We start from the raw sequence: 16,296 nt of genomic DNA, 5'->3' as shown, positions 1-16,296 counted from the left end.
TAAATCAGAGAAAGATTTTTAGATATGGATGGTCGAGTGGATGTCAAGGGGTCATGAGAGTTTACACTAAGCCACACAGCAGTTAAATTCTTCTACTGCTTCATTTTTATGTGTTTTATTAGCGAACGTTCTTGTAGCCTCTAGCAGAGATTTATTACACACTTTATTACACACTTTATGTCTGTATTATAGAAATATGCACAGCAAAAGAAGTTGTTCTGTTATTGAGACTGTATTTTCTGTGAGCACAATATGGAACACTGTGCAGCAGCAAATGCTCTGTCTAAATACTGCACCTGACTGATGCTATGTATTTTTGCAAGTGTGTGTGTGTGTGTGTGCGCGAGTGTGTGTTTGTTGTTTTCATTTGAGTGTGTGTGTGTGTGTGTATGTGTCTGGCTGACTTCTGTTCATTTCCCACAGTGTGCTTCTAGCATGTTTGTTGTGTGCATTTGAGTGTGTGTGTGTGTGTGTGGGTGGTTGTATGTGTGTGTGTGGGTGGTTGTATGTGTGTGTGTGTGTGTGTGTGTGCACATGCGTGTGTGGGTGAATGTGTGTGTGTGTGTGTGTGTGTGTGTGTGCACAAGTGTTTGTGTGTGTGTGCATAAGTCTGTGTGTGTGTGTGTGGGGGGGGAATGTGTGTGTGTGTGTGTTTATGTTTGTGTGTGTGTGTTTGTGTGTGAGTGTGTGTGTGACATTTAAGTTCCTTTGTCCCTTCTAAAGACACTTGGCAGATGGTGTTGTGTGCCAGAGCCACCATGCTAGCAGCACACACTGATAACTGTGGGAGATGAACAGAAGTCAGCCACACACACACACACACACACACACATACATTTCTATTTCAAGATCTGCCTATTTTACAAATTCTGACTTCAAAATATTTCACTTCCTCGTACGCATACTTAAAGAAATCTGATGTATGTGTAATTACACTTTCCATTTTGACCTTTTTCTTCTTTCTTGATTTATTTTTATTTTACAGTCCGATGATCTCGATCCCTTCCAGGACATATTAGAGGACACTTCATATGCCACAGACGTCGCCATCCCGAGCCCCAAGCCAAAATTCGCCCCTTGCAAAGAGAGCAAAAAGGACCTGATAACGTAAGGCCAATGAGGAAGTGATGTCGCTGGTCACTCTTGCGCTTCACCCTCTTCTCCTCTCGACTGATTCTTTTCTGTCTCTCCTCCTTTCTTTTCTGTTGTGTTGCCCCGCTTAGAGCGATCAGCCTTCAGCATAGCCGCATGCCACATAATGCGACAGCACCCTTTCAGCTGGAGTGCTTTAGTTTAGCATATCTCTGTGCTTTTCTTTTCTGATGCTTTATCGTAATTGAACATCATTCTCATTCTACCTGTTCATGTTGCAGCTCTTCCTTAGGATGGTCTTGAGAGACAGTGAAGCTAAACTGGAAACAATGAACTATGATCAATGGCAAAACAAAATGAGACTCAAAGCAACACTTCATTTGATCTATCCCTTTTATAGCGTTACCACTACGTAACACGCTCATAAGCCTTACAACGTTATTCAGGAATGATGTCAAACATGACACTGGCATCACAGTGAATATGAAATATCATGCTAACGGCTGCAGATGTAATGCTTATGATGGTGTTGTGTGGGATATTCAACCAAAATGAAGTGTATTCTCTGCACACGAATCTTGTTTCCCTTTTTGTTTTCTTTGTTTGTTCTGGACTTTTGGGATTTGATTCTATGTACTTTTTTCTGGAGACAGATGCCCAACTCCAGGGTGTGATGGAAGTGGTCACGTAACCGGTAATTACGCCTCGCATAGAAGGTGTGATTTTATTTTCTCATGGTGGATTCGTCCTATGAATTTATTGTTTTCAGCTTACCTCAACTATGCTGTCTAACAGTACCTAGCACAGTACATACCCACATTAACGTTAACCCTTTGAGTATCTGACCTCTTGACATCTAAATAACGCAAATGTTACAGAAAGAAAGTCAGTAATGCAAAAATGGGTGTAGTAAGCATCGGACACTAATCTATTCAGAGGGTTAACATTGTGTAGATCTGATTTCCCCTGCACTTGCACCATGGCTTTTCTGCATTTACAGTTTCTGTGAGGTGTTTTTTTTTTTGTTTTGTTTTGTTTTGGTTACGTTGTTTGTGTGTTTGTTCTGTGTCAGCTGCTTTTCATAAGCCCCGTTTATGCTAAGCTAACATTCGCTTTTAAAATCTTTCAGTCTTTCAGGTTGTCCTTTAGCCGATAAAAGCATTCGGAGTATGATGGCTACGAATTCACAAGAACTCAAGTAAGTTTCCTTTCAGGAGAAACCTAAACTCTGGAAATGCTTCTGTATGTCATCATTTCTGTTCAATATTTCATTGTTTCAACTTGTGAACTCATTATTTATAATGTTTATAATCTGATATGTTAACTTGAGATCTTGTTATTTGATCTCAAGTTATTTTTGTCACAGAGGATCACAATACGTCAGTGTAATATCACATAATTTCTCATTATATTATTATTTAATAATAATCTTTAACATTCCTCAACCTATCACAAGATTTGAATAATTTATTAAGTATTAACCTATAAGAATAATAAGGCCATTAGTGTAATAACCAATAAATATTTATAACATGTTACAGTGCATTCATGAAGCATTATATTAAACACATTAGGGGAAAAAAAATGATTTTAACAAAAATATGTCTGAAAATTATATAGTATATTTTATAAAATATATAATTACATTTTATTTTTCATTTATTTTTTTTACATTTATTCTATAGAATATACAACAAGAGTGCGTGATTTAAAAAAAAAAAAACCACACATTTATACCAAAGAAATTCAGCTCTAGTATACATTAATTATTTTTATAATATATAATTCATTATTAACTCAAGAATTAATATTTGTATTATAGAACATTGAATAATAGAATAATACAGTGCAGTATCTGTCTCTGGAGTAATCGATTAATTTATTTAATTTCATAAAATATTCCCTGTTTATTGGCCTCTGGTATTGCTGTTAAAAAGTTTTATGAACACGTTATGTAACATACTGTATCTTGCATTTCATAAACAATTCATAATGCCCCAAAAGATCGATAATAAATATAAATAATAAAGTCATGCATTTTCCTGAATAATTCTAACAATGTAAAAAGTGTTAGAAATACATTAATACTTGAACTGTTATTCAACATGTTTATAACTCATTATGTTTTATCCTCTATGCTGCTCAGATAGTAAGTAAGCGCCATATATATTAAAATCACAAGGTAATAACTAGGTAATAAACATTGACCTGATATGCTGAAATATGTTATTCACTCAAGATAAGTCAAAATAAGAACATATTATGGATATATACCTAGATTTTAAGTTGAAAGGACGATATATCTTGAAATAACCGGTTATTAAGAGGTTTTGTGAATTTGAAAGAAGAAGATGAAGGACAATATATCCTGAAGTAACAAACGATTAGGTTAATAGAATAGGAAAATGGTGATATTTTACATATTGTGTTTATACAGAGGTATTATGTTATATTAAGTCGTAATAACCACACTACAACTTGTACTTCTCTACTACACAAAACAGCTGGAAACTCACCCCAAAAAATTAGATCTAATCAAATTAGAATTGATTTGTTTCTTAATCTAATGAAAAGATTCATTCATTTTCCTTGTCTCTGGCTTGGTGGTAATGCCAGTCTGTATAGTAGATTTAACGATTTAGCTTCCAACAAGTATGTATTGATTAGAGATAGTGTGGATCAGGTTATAAGATCGAGCTTTTTATTTCAAATAAGAGTGTGGGCAGTACGTAATTCTTCTGCTTATATTGAATAAGCAGTGATCTCCGCACAAGATCGACGAGGTAGTTGTGCTCTAGTTTTAGTTTAGTTTTTTTATTTTATTTTTGGCAGCAGCAGCAGCAGCAGTTCATGTTGCTTTCATTATTCACCTGAACAGATAACCAGATGCAGAGATAAGCTGCACTAATTCTACATCTAATCTTCTGTTTGTAATGAAGGGCAAGTGTTATCAAGTGTGTGATAATTGAAAACAACACCAATTACTCAGGGTTTCTGGCTTCTTCTAACGTTGGGCAGTAACAGCATGTATTTCTGTCCCAGGTGCCCGACTCCGGGCTGCGATGGCTCGGGACATATCACTGGAAATTACGCCTCCCACAGAAGGTAGAGTTGAATATTTTGCTTTTCATGCAGCAATTTATTGATTCATCTCTTTTACACAAATCGATTTTTTTATAAACAACATGCTGGAATTTTTCCTTTATCGCCTTTTTGGTCCAGTTTGTCAGGATGTCCACGGGCTCGCAAGAGTGGAATAAAGATTACCCACAGCAAAGAGGACAAGGAGGACCAGGAACCAATCAGGTATGGTCTTCCAAACCGAAAAGCTTCAAGAGCAAGTTGAATTCAAATTGTCTACATTTGTAGAGGGTTTGTAGTCAATAATTTCATATCAGCATCCATTTTATTTCTGGAACATTTCCCTGGATCAGAAAGTAAAGAAACTTTCTGGACATCCAAATTTTCAAGAACATGAATAGTTCAGAAAGTGTAATATTATTTGAAGAACTTGCACTTCAGCGGAAACCATTTTGTCAAATTTGAGTGCAGATGGAAAGGGGTCGGGAACAAAAAGCAAAGGAGTGTTGGGACTCCTAGATGACTGTGCTGAAGCGTTCTCGGGACTGAGGACAGTTTTGGAAAGAAAGAATGAATGAGTGAATCAGATGGTTTTGCCTAATTGGCTCTCATACAGTATGTCAGGCTAATTAAAGGACAAATAGTTTTCTTGTCACTAACAAAATCAACACAGCGGATAAAAGTTAAGAATTGCTTACTTTTTTGGAACAGAATATTGAAACCAATAAACAAGATGTGGCAAATGGGGCAGAGAGTCAATCCCTAAATGAGTCATTTCTCCAATTCCATACTCAATCGGAATTGAACTCAACGATTGAGAATGTAGGAGATTTCATTATTTTTGCACAATCCAAAGATTCCTTAAGATTACATTTTTTCCCTAAATATACAGTATACTCTAATAGTGTTGTATATTTGTGACATTTTCAAAGCAAGGATCCTACGATTCTCAGCTAAAGAAGCTGACACTGGAGAGTCACATACAGGTTTAGTTAGCTTTAGTTCCCCAAATTTGTTTATTCTTATTTAGTAACCACTTCTAATCAGAATCTGTCAACTCTGAAAGGAAAACTGAAGGATGTATTTATAACAGGAGCTGTTCTGGTGTTTCCAGGTGTCCTGTTCCTGGTTGTGATGGCCAGGGGCACGTGACAGGGAAGTACGCGTCTCACCGCAGTGCGTCAGGTTGCCCCCTGGCTGCCAAGCGGCAGAAGGACTGCTACATGAACGGCACACAGTTCACGTGGAAGGCTGGGAAGACAGACGGCATGTCCTGTCCCACTCCAGGCTGTGACGGCTCAGGTCATGTCAGTGGCAGCTTTTTAACCCATCGAAGGTGGGACTTTCTTATATTTATAAGAAAAAATATATCACAACAAATCCAAGCAAGACAATAAATAATATTAAATTAAATTACAACTTGTTGATCAAGGATCCAGTGCAACTGTGTTTTTTTTATGTCTTTTAGTCTGTCAGGTTGTCCACGTGCTTCATCTGCTATGAAGAAGGCCAGACTGTCAGGAGTGGAGATGCTTACAATAAAAAGGCCAAGCAATGGTAAAGTGTTGTTTCATTCTACCGCAGTATACATCAATCAGGCATAACATTATGAGCACTGAGAGGTGAAGTGAATAACACTGATTATCTCCTCATCATGGCACCTGTTAGTGGGTGGGATATATTAGGCAGCAAGTGAACATTTTCTCCTCAAAGTTGATGTGTTAGAAGCAGAAAAAATGGACAAGTGTAAGGATTTGAGCGAGTTTGACAAAGGGCCAAATTGTGATGGCTAGATGACTGGATCAGAGCATCTCCAAAACTGCAGCTCTTGTGGGGTGTTCCCGGTCTGCAGTGGTCAGTATCTATCAAAAGTATCCTTTAAGTCCTTTAAGTACTATACAGCACACCTTGAGGGATCTAGTGGAGTCCATGCCTTGATGGGTAAGGGCTGTTTTGGCAGCAAAAGGTGGACCAACACAATATTCATAATTCATAATGTTATGCCTAATTGGTGTAGAATGTTCTTAGTAACCATTTACACAAGTACAAATAGAGGAGATGTGATTATAAAAGCACTGAACTGTACACACTAGAATCTACAAAAATAAAATATATATATATGTATAACTCAACAGAACGAACCTCTGTGTCATTTTTCTTTAATTTCTTCATTCATGTAGTCACTAGATGAATGCAGAAATTAAAGAAAAATTACACAGAGGTTCGTTCTGTTGAGTTATACACATTATAAAATCAGTGCTTAAAGGCAGCTTTGAACTGAACTGCAGTGTGAACTTTCAAACATTTTGATGTACGTGTCAAAGTATGTCTCCAAACCTGCCAAAGAGAAAGGAGTAAGTGATACTGACATATGGAAACCAACCCAGAGAACACATTTACTACATTTTATAATAAATAGACAAGAGATGCTGGACCAGCAACCATAACACACCGAGGAAATCAAGTATCCTGTTAAAAGGTCAATATTAATGACTCCATAACAGTTACAAAAAATGAAAGATGTCGAAGGCAGCTCTTTATTTTTTTTTTATATATATATAACTAGCAAATGGGTGACTTGACAGGTTACACAGTTAGAGATTAGAGGTTATTAGAGGATATTTTATAGATTTTATGCACTTTATTTTAACATGTCATTTTCATTTTTGTAGGTTTGCACAATGATGAGGACATTAAACAGCTGGATGAAGAAATCAAAGATTTAAATGAATCCAATTCACAAGTGGAGGCAGATATGATCAAACTTAGAACACAGGTAAATAATCACATCATCATCATCATCATTATCATCATGTACACTACTACTACTACAATAATCATCATCATCATCCTATTGTACATTTTATACTAATATTACTACTACTACTACTACTACTACTACTACTACTAATAATAATAATAATAATAATAATAATAATCAATATCATCATCATCATCATCATCATCATCATCATGTACACTACTACTATTAATCATCATCATCATTACAATCATCACCATCATAATGTACACTAGATGCAATTTCTTGTGTTGAGTTGTGTTGTGTTGTGTTATGTTGTGTTGTTGTGTTGAGTTGTGTTGTGTTGTGTTGTGTTGTGTTGTGTTGTGTTGTGTTGTGTTGTTGTGTTGTGTTGTGTTGTGTTATGTTGTGTTGAGTTGTGTTGAGTTGTGTTGTGTTATGTTATTTCTGAGAAATAATATATAGCTGTATAGCTGACCTATAAATCCATAACTAACAGCTCCAATCATTATCCTTCCCCCCAGATTACAACCATGGAGTCTAATCTGAAGTCAATAGAGGAAGAAAACAAGGTGATTGAACAGCAAAATGAATCTCTCCTGCATGAGCTGGCCAACCTCAGCCAGTCACTGATTAACAGTTTAGCTAATATCCAGCTCCCTCATATGGTAAGGGCCACCATCGAGAACGGATAGCGGGCAAGTTATGGAAAGCAAAGAGTATTGCGCTGCCGCTTGTTGATTTTCAGATCATAGCTCTCTGTGGCTTCAGGCAACACTTGACTCTGCATGCAATGTTCCGATGCAACTGCTTTATAATGTACTGTACATTACCAGTGTAATAGCACTCACGAGATGTGACCTCACTGAACGAGTGTTTCAGCGATATGAAAAGGGACAGGGGGCCAATCGGCATGATCCGTATGGATTGATGAAAAGGGTCACTGGCAGAAATTGCTAAGTGTTAAATGACTAAACAAAACAACAAGCATTATTATCTATCTATTTCAATAACATATAGAGTACATATACACTGACAAGACACAACACAGATGTGATGTTTTGTGAGAATAATGCAATTATGATTGTGAAGTAAGAGACAGTAAAGTGTCCTCCACAACAAGATAAAAGTGTGTTTCAGATTTCAACACTAATAAAACCTCTCTACACCTCCCTTCACCCATCTCTTCTAGCTCACTGTAACTGCACTTTACCTTAAAATCTAATCATTAATTAGAGAGGTGCAAAACAAAATAACATCAAAAAAAGGAAATAACAAATCCAAAAACACAATTGTGACAATTCAGACAACCTGGAAAAGGTAGCTATAGCTTGCGAGTGGAATTCTTACCGCTGATTGGACGAGACACCTGTCACTCAAGATATACTACGGCTGGCTGCAGTAGAAAGTTGATTGGTGTGTGTATGAACGCAGCTCTGCTCTTATAGCATTCCTTATATCATTTAATCTGGAATAATTTTGTCTTTGAAACATACCTGCGTTCTATTGGTGTGTTTTTAGATATCGCAAACTGCTCTTAATGCCATGACACGCTATCAGTATATCCAAAATCATGGCATATGAACGTCCTTCCTCAAAGTAGCGTTGAATGAATATTAATTTTCTTATAAATTTAAATATATAAGATTGTAATTTTCTTAGAATTAAATAAAAAATGGTTTAAAGTGAACGCAGAACTCTATAAATATACAAGAAATAAAGTTAGATACACAATTCCTACTTCTTGAATATCTTGAGTGACAGATGTCTCTTCCAATCAGCGGCAAGAATTCCATTCTTAAAGTATACCTACTTTACCTTTTCCGCTTTGTCTAAATTGTTGTTGTGTTTTCAGATTTGTTATTGTGTTTTCGGATTTGTTGTTTTGTTTTTGGGTTTGTTATTTTGTTTATGGATTTGTTATGTTTTTGGGTTTGTTATTTTATGTTCTGATTTGTTGTTTTGTTTTTGTTATTTTGTTTTCGGATTTGTTATATTGTTTAGGGATTTGTTATTTTGTTTCGCACTTCTCAGCCACCGTACATTTCCCACAACACAACTCTGTTACAGGAACACAGTCACAAAATATTTGCAACACACCACAAGTAACACAATGAATAAAAGTTACTCTTACTAATCTCTTACCATTTGATAATAATTTCTGTCAGTGACACGTCAAAACCTACGTGCAGGTATTCCACATGAGATGACAGATTAATTATCCTGACTACTTCACATGTCACATGCAGTGCTAAACTATTATTTGCAATGCAAATACTGTATGTATACATTTTAGTTTACCGATTTAGAAAACATCACGAAAGCCAGCTTTCTTTCAGCTTTCTTCCATAGCATTCATTTTGCTATTTTTTTTTTTCAGACCTTTACATAAGGAGAAGTAAATTGACAGCTAAGAATGACGTTTAATCCATTTCATGAACAGATATCATGGCAGTACAATAAACATACGAGTTAGACATGCCATTAGAAACATTTGTAAGTTATCTAATAGAGTATTTGTGTGTTTAGGATATTCATAAATGTGTTTACTATTTTGTAGATTAACTGGTCAGGTTTTCTTAAGACTTTGTCATGTTTAATTCGTTAAATCTGTCAACACTATTTGTCTATTCGAAAACATCAACAATAAGAATAAGAAAAACTGGTTTGTGGCCCTTGAACTTAACGACTGGTAGAATGTGATGAGGTCTGGGTTTGTCAGTCTAATTTCTGGATCAGCTATGATATGCAGAAATGGGGAAAGCCCACAGGGATGGAAGATGTGCATGCTGGATACAGTAGGCTAATAGATCTCTGCCTTCCTCTCTAGAAACCGCCGCTACACAAAGAGCCTCCGATTAGAAATAACAGCTGTTTACAGTTGCATCAGCGAGTAAGGAAATCATTTTCACAGTCTACTCCTCTCCTCTTCTTTTGTTTCGTTCATCCTTTCCATACTGTCTAATCTCTTCAAAACACTTTGCATGTTTGTTTGTTTTTTTTAAAAACAGAAATAATGTTTATAGTGCTAATAGCTAATTTAATTCATGTACATTGTTGTGGTAAATGGAACATGATTTGGTACAGTGGTTCGCACAAGTAAGTGTAAAAGAAGTAAATGAGCTTAGTTCTCAGCTGTCTACGTACATGTAGTGTTCCAATTACTGCTCCAAATACATGGATTTGCTAGTTACTAGATGGACAAGCCCATGTACACATGCGTAATTATTGAAACATTTGATAAACCGTGACTTGCTTGATCACGGATCATTTTTGTAAATTATTTGATGAATCATGAGTCATTTAATGAATTATGAATCATTTGATGAATTGTGAACCATCCAATGAATCATGAATCACTTGGTGAATCGTGAGTCATCTGATGAATCATGAGTCATTTCATATCATCGCTAGGTATAGATATTGGTCTCCAAAATCATGATATATTATCGTTACTGTATATTATTCATTTTGCATTTTTTTTGTCCATGCTTACTTTCACTGACTGATTCATTTGATGTTTAAAGACGTAACCTGAACAGCCGACATTTACAGCCCTGCATAATGAGCTCCATCTCCCCATGACTTTATTGGATTTATTTATTTATTTATTTATTTTTAATGAACCTACCCAATACTCTAGTCAGATATAAAATTGGTTCTCAAAGAGGGATCCAGGGACCCCCAGGGGCTTGTAAAACATAGCCAGTAGGTGTGTGATTATTATAATACATTTTCTTTGTTTATTAAAGTTTTTTTTTGTCAATTTTTTTTTTTACAGTGGCGGAAATCAATCATACGTCACAATAATCAAAGCTGTTATTATTGAGTTCTTATAGTTATTAACCAGTTTGACTTCAATTCGGGTTTAATCCAAATCTCAATCACTCAAAAAGAAATATAGACACATTCCCCTTATTCCTAATGTGTTGAGTAGGAAGTTAGACAAAGGATCATTTTACAATTAAAGGGGTCCCTGGCTGCAAAAGTGTTTGAGAACCAGTGCAATACAGTAAAAAAAAAAAAGTACACACATCAGGCTGGAAGTGCTACTGGACAAAATATACTTAACCTATAATGAGATGGTTTATAACATTTAAGTGATGAAGATATTATCCTCTAAAAAAATCAGTCCTTGTGATCCGGATTCTTTGTCTTGTATGATTACATTAGTAGTGAAAGGACAAAACAGATGTAGTGTTGCCATGATATTGTGGTGCAGCCACATTGCTTATAGTTTTCATCTGTGTGCACGCCCTCCATATTTACATCATTTCTCTCGAACCATCCGATCATATTGTTGATAATCGCTATAGACCGATAAAGATCCTTTCCCGTCATTTGATATGATCTCTTCTATCAGTCTCACGCTCCACATATTCCTCTTTTCCCTTCAAGTGACACTCCTCATGTGATCACATAAAGCCAGTGACAGTTTGGGTAATGTGTCTGAAATGTGTAAAAGCACATCATCTCCTTCTTTACTGTTATAATCTTTCCTCTGTGTGTTCCCAGGATCCAATAAACGAACAGAACTTTGACGCCTACGTGACGACTCTGACAGATATGTACACAAATCAAGAGCAGTACCAGAGTCCAGAGAACAAGGCGTTACTGGAGAATATAAAACAAGCAGTACAAGGAATCCAAGTCTAGCCACTCAGCAAACCTCAGAGCAAAGGGGGAAAGAAGGGGACGATTAGGAAACAGGAGAAATGGGTTTGAATTGCCTCATGGTTTGCTGCTGTAATTTAGCAGACAGTGTTAAATATCCACATATGTTCTTTTTCAAAAAAAAAAAAAAAAAAGTATTATGCTTACAATTCATGATTTTATTTTATTTATTTATTTATTTTGTTTAATTTCTCTTTATTTTTGGTCTTGCTTTGAAAAAAAAATATCTTATGGCAAAAATAGTTTTTGGAAACATTTCACATTTTGTACGTTTTCATATGAGCTCACATAGTGTGATGTAACATTTCTAGCTGCTCATGTATGCACATTTTAGTGTATATTTCTGAACAGTAAGGCAAACAATATTGGATATACATTCTTTTTTAATGCTTGCTGATTTAAAGAAAAAGAAAAAAAAAAAGAAGGGATTTTAGTTGGAGAACACTAAACAACTGCGTCACGGACATGCAAGGGTACACTGAGTGTATCTCTTTTATACCAGTTTATTCTACTGTAGAACATTGTACCTATTTGTTTAAAAAAATATATATATATATGTTTATTAGGTACATTGGTCTAGTAATTAATAAACTGGGAACTCAGTGTATACCGACTTTTTAAACCATTTTCTCCTCGGTGAAAGATTTTTTTAATTTGGTGTGGAGATTGAAGGACAGACTGCGTTTTATTTTTAAGCTAAGCTCGAGGAGTTTTATTATTGGCATTGTGGGTCAATGAACACTTGATGAAAACAAACAGCAGAAGGAAATCAACGTGATGTATGTATGTATGTATGTATGTATGTCACAGTTCTATTGTAAACATCATGACACGGAAACCTAATGGTGGAATTCCCAGAACTTAGCAATGAACATTAGTGTTGGTAAAGAGCTTTTGTCATTAAATCTGCATTAGTGTAATGGCAGCAGAGGTTCGCCCCAGCGTCAGCGTTCATTTAGCCTGATCCGTATATATATATATATATATCAGTAGCACGAGTCTCACATCATATCAGCAATATACGACTTGACAACATTTTATGGCGATGAGCAGCAATCTGTGGGGAGGGAAAACAAACAAACAAAAAAAAAAACAGTTGGGCTATATGCAATTTCCTGTTTGTAGGCATTAGTGGGGAAACAAACGAAACTTTTTACTATAATGTAAATGATTGATTTTTTTATATAAATCTTGTAATACAAAATTTTTCAACAGGGGGTATAGTATACTTGGACATTAAATTTAGAGGCAAGCAAGTGATTTGTGAGATTCCATTTCCTTTATTTATGACTTTGCACGGGGACACCTTTGTTTCCATGTTCTGATGGTTTTACATAAACTAAAGCAGTACTTGGGAAATGGAAAAAGAAGGGTTTTGTAGAATAAATATATATAAATATAATTTATGGAAGCGGGACTAACAGGGTCATTGTCCCCACTTATGTGCCAGTAGACTATTTGCACTTGTCCTAAAGATATATAATTACTAAATACTGGTGGTGTGCAATCTCCAGGTGTCTCTTCGGCACACAATCGGAACACATTATGTCAAGGATGTTCAATTGTATCAGAAGGAGACTGCAGGGAATCTGAATAAAAATGAGGACAATATCTTTACCAGTAATAGTATGACTTTTTTTTTTTTTTTGGTATCTTTTCTTTTCTTTTCTTTTCTTTTCTTTTCTTTTCTTTTTTGTATCATCTATAATCATTACAAATCCCCAGCTGCACTTTATGTCTATCACTGTACAAAATCATCTGACAAGATGTAAAAAGAAAAAGAAAAAAAAAAAGAAAAACAATACAACGAGGAAAATCTCAGTATAAAGGGGCAGGAAGATGAAATCGGATGTAGGTTGTTGCAATCCTACTGTATGTCTAGTTTCTCTCACATTTCGTTAAGTAGCAACCATGTTAATACTTTGCCTTTTGAGGAGCGAATGCGAAGGTGCTCGTCTTTCACCTGATCTCCACTGTTGTACAGCTCTGTCCTCTTTTAAGGACTTCATCCTCCATAACCGCATACGCCTTTCATCCCAGCATTGTGTCTGCAGCTTTTTGCCAATATAGTAATGCTTTCAATAGAATAATAGCTAGTATCAGTTTTTTTGAATAAATTATTGTTATCAGTACAATGGAAAAAGGATTTAAAGCACAAACACGCTGCTCATCTACTGTTGCTACATTGATATCAAATAATTTTAAAAAAATATATCTGTGACTATTTACCTTGGGAAAATAAAACAAAAAAAAAAAAACAAAAAACAAAAAAGGTGTCACATATTAGAATGCTGAACTTTCATATGAATTATTGTGAATTCATCAGAGTTTATTTATTTTAAATTCGTTTGATTTGGAGGTTGATTTGAGTACTCATCGATGAAGACAGGATTTTGTATAAACTATTGTGCTCTCTGTGGAACTGAAGTTTGATTTATTTTTGTACAACACAGCATGAATTTGTTGACGTTTTAATTTTGCTATAAATGTGTAAGATCACAAGTTGCTGTGATTTTTTTTTTGTTTGGTTTTTTTTTTGTTTTGTTTGGTTTTTGTTCGTTTGTTTCTTTTATTTCATTTTTAAATTGTGGAATTTGTACAACTTTTGTCATGCTGGATGTTGACACATCTTACTCTAAATAAAGAAAAATTGTGTTGCCACAGTATTGTATCATATCATTCAATGTGAACAGCTAACCATAAATGGGTTGTATACATATGGTAAAGATTTTAGTCACAACCTTTTCTTCTTAAAAGGACTCTCAAATCAGTCTTTTTACGTGGTTAATGCATTTATTATAGAGTTATGGTTTTCGTCCACCAGAGGGCAGCAGAGCCTCAAATTTTTCCAGTGCTACCAAAGTTAAAAGATTCTGATAACTGTGAAGGTGGCAAATTGAAAACTTCATTTATAAATACAAAATGGACCATCACAAAGGCCTTTTTCTGCTTCTGAGAGACTAAGAGATAAACCTCATCATCTTTTAAATTGATAAATGCACCGAATTACACAATTCCACAGTCACCCACATCATCTGGTTACTCTCATCACAGTGTTGTGTAAAAAAAAACACCACTAAGGGTTATTCTTGAATCACTAAATGAACACTACAAAAATAATCAAGGAACGCATCTTGGAGGTAATGCCAGTGCACCATTCTTTCGCTCATTAACACTGGTATGTGTTATGTGTTTGGGAGACAGGAGAAAACCGGTGAACCCAGAGGAAACCCACATGAATACAGGGAGAGCATGTTGCGCTCCAAACAAACAGGAATCTGAACTCAGGCACTATCCAGGGACATTAGAGCTATATGGTTGCAACACTGCCTACTGAATAGGCCTTGTGTGGTGTATATGTTTCATCATAGAAAAAAGCACACAAAACAAAAATCTTGTTGTAACAATTGTAATATAACAACAACAACAACAACAACAATAATAATAATAATAATAATAATAATAATAATAATAATAATAATAATAATACATATACATACATACATAGTTGCATACAGAAAAACCAGATAATGTTTTCACCTTCTACAGCCTCAGAAGCACTTTTATTGTGTAGCCAATGAAGGACTTTTTGCTTACGTTTTACAAAAACTACAATAATTACTTAATTACTTAACCTTGCAGCTACTACATGGATTCATCTTCAGATTTATGCACAGCTGTACTACATTTGGCTGCTAAATTATACTGAAAAAAGAAAATTAATAATTTTAATATGAATTATAAATAAGTAGAAAATAGAAAATAAAAAAGATAATAATAATAATAATAATAATAATAATAAATCTTGTGATTATTTAGATATTATTATTATTATTATAATTATTAATATAATAATTATTATTATTATTATTATTATTACTATTATCACTATTATTATTATTATTATTATTATACCTTAATGTAGTAATTTTCTACTTCTGCTGACAGATGTTCTCCTCCTAATTATTGTAGATCTGATTATAGTGTCATTAAGTAAGGGGGTAAGTAATATTTATTATTTAGATATAGATTTTAGACGTTTAGATACAGTTTAATGAGTGTATGGGTTGTATTCTCTGGCCAAGTGGGTGGGATTTAAAACAGGAATCGACCAATCAACAGTAGCGCGTGTGTGTGTGTGTGTGTGTGTGTGTGTGTGTGTGTGTGTGTGTGTGTGTGTGTGTGTTCGCTCTGATTGGTCGGTCCGCCTGTCTGTCTGATGTGTAACACTGCCCTAGATTCTCAGCACTGGAGTTGTGTGTGTATGTGTGTGTGTGTGTGTGTATGTGTGTGTGTGTGTGCATTTCCAGCTGAAGCTGAACCGCTGCAGGGTTTAGTGGGCAGGAGCAGGCTGACCGGGCCGTGTGTGTGTGTGTTCATGCTCCGGAGGTTTAGCAGTTGGTCATGGCGCTGTGGACGGACCGAGCCTTGCCGTACTTTTTCCCTCTGCTCGGTGTGTTAGTTCTGGCACCGGTTCCGGTTCTGTCGTGTCCGAGCCGCTGTCTGTGTTTCCGCACCACAGTCAGATGTATGCACTTAAATCTGGAAACGGTGCCCACCGTCTCTCCTCAGACTACAATCCTGTAAGTATTCGACTTATTTTCAAGAAAAGGTTTAAACCTTGCTATTGTTGTTGTTTGTTTGTTTGTTTGTTTGCTTGCTTGCTTGCTTTTTCCCCTCCCTCTGGA

General features: G+C 35.5%; 2 protein-coding genes across 4 annotated transcripts in view; both read left to right on the top strand.

Annotated features, from left to right (window-relative positions):
• Positions 1 to 14,212, top strand: part of myt1lb (myelin transcription factor 1-like, b) — a 104,815-nt gene extending 90,603 nt beyond the window's left edge. For 2 of the 3 annotated variants that reach the window (XM_058400068.1, XM_058400067.1), the window contains 11 exons: positions 986 to 1,107; positions 1,746 to 1,808; positions 2,222 to 2,290; positions 4,135 to 4,197; positions 4,315 to 4,398; positions 5,288 to 5,509; positions 5,642 to 5,730; positions 6,846 to 6,949; positions 7,459 to 7,602; positions 9,765 to 9,827; positions 11,450 to 14,212. In XM_058400068.1, coding sequence (XP_058256051.1) covers positions 986 to 1,107; positions 1,746 to 1,808; positions 2,222 to 2,290; positions 4,135 to 4,197; positions 4,315 to 4,398; positions 5,288 to 5,509; positions 5,642 to 5,730; positions 6,846 to 6,949; positions 7,459 to 7,602; positions 9,765 to 9,827; positions 11,450 to 11,590 — 1,164 coding nt within the window. In that variant the 3' untranslated portion in view covers positions 11,591 to 14,212. The remainder of the gene's footprint in view (positions 1 to 985; positions 1,108 to 1,745; positions 1,809 to 2,221; positions 2,291 to 4,134; positions 4,198 to 4,314; positions 4,399 to 5,287; positions 5,510 to 5,641; positions 5,731 to 6,845; positions 6,950 to 7,458; positions 7,603 to 9,764; positions 9,828 to 11,449) is intronic. The other variant, XM_058400069.1, reaches the window with a different exon arrangement.
• Positions 14,213 to 15,888: 1,676 nt separating this feature from the next.
• Positions 15,889 to 16,296, top strand: part of LOC131359437 (peroxidasin homolog) — a 58,915-nt gene continuing 58,507 nt past the window's right edge. The window contains exon 1 of the mRNA XM_058399317.1: positions 15,889 to 16,191. Coding sequence (XP_058255300.1) covers positions 16,013 to 16,191 — 179 coding nt within the window. The 5' untranslated portion in view covers positions 15,889 to 16,012. The remainder of the gene's footprint in view (positions 16,192 to 16,296) is intronic.

Source organism: Hemibagrus wyckioides, linkage group LG09, assembly GCF_019097595.1.
Source record: "Hemibagrus wyckioides isolate EC202008001 linkage group LG09, SWU_Hwy_1.0, whole genome shotgun sequence".
In the NCBI taxonomy this organism is placed as follows: Eukaryota; Metazoa; Chordata; class Actinopteri; order Siluriformes; family Bagridae; genus Hemibagrus; species Hemibagrus wyckioides.
This window is presented reverse-complemented; position numbering and strand designations above follow the sequence as displayed.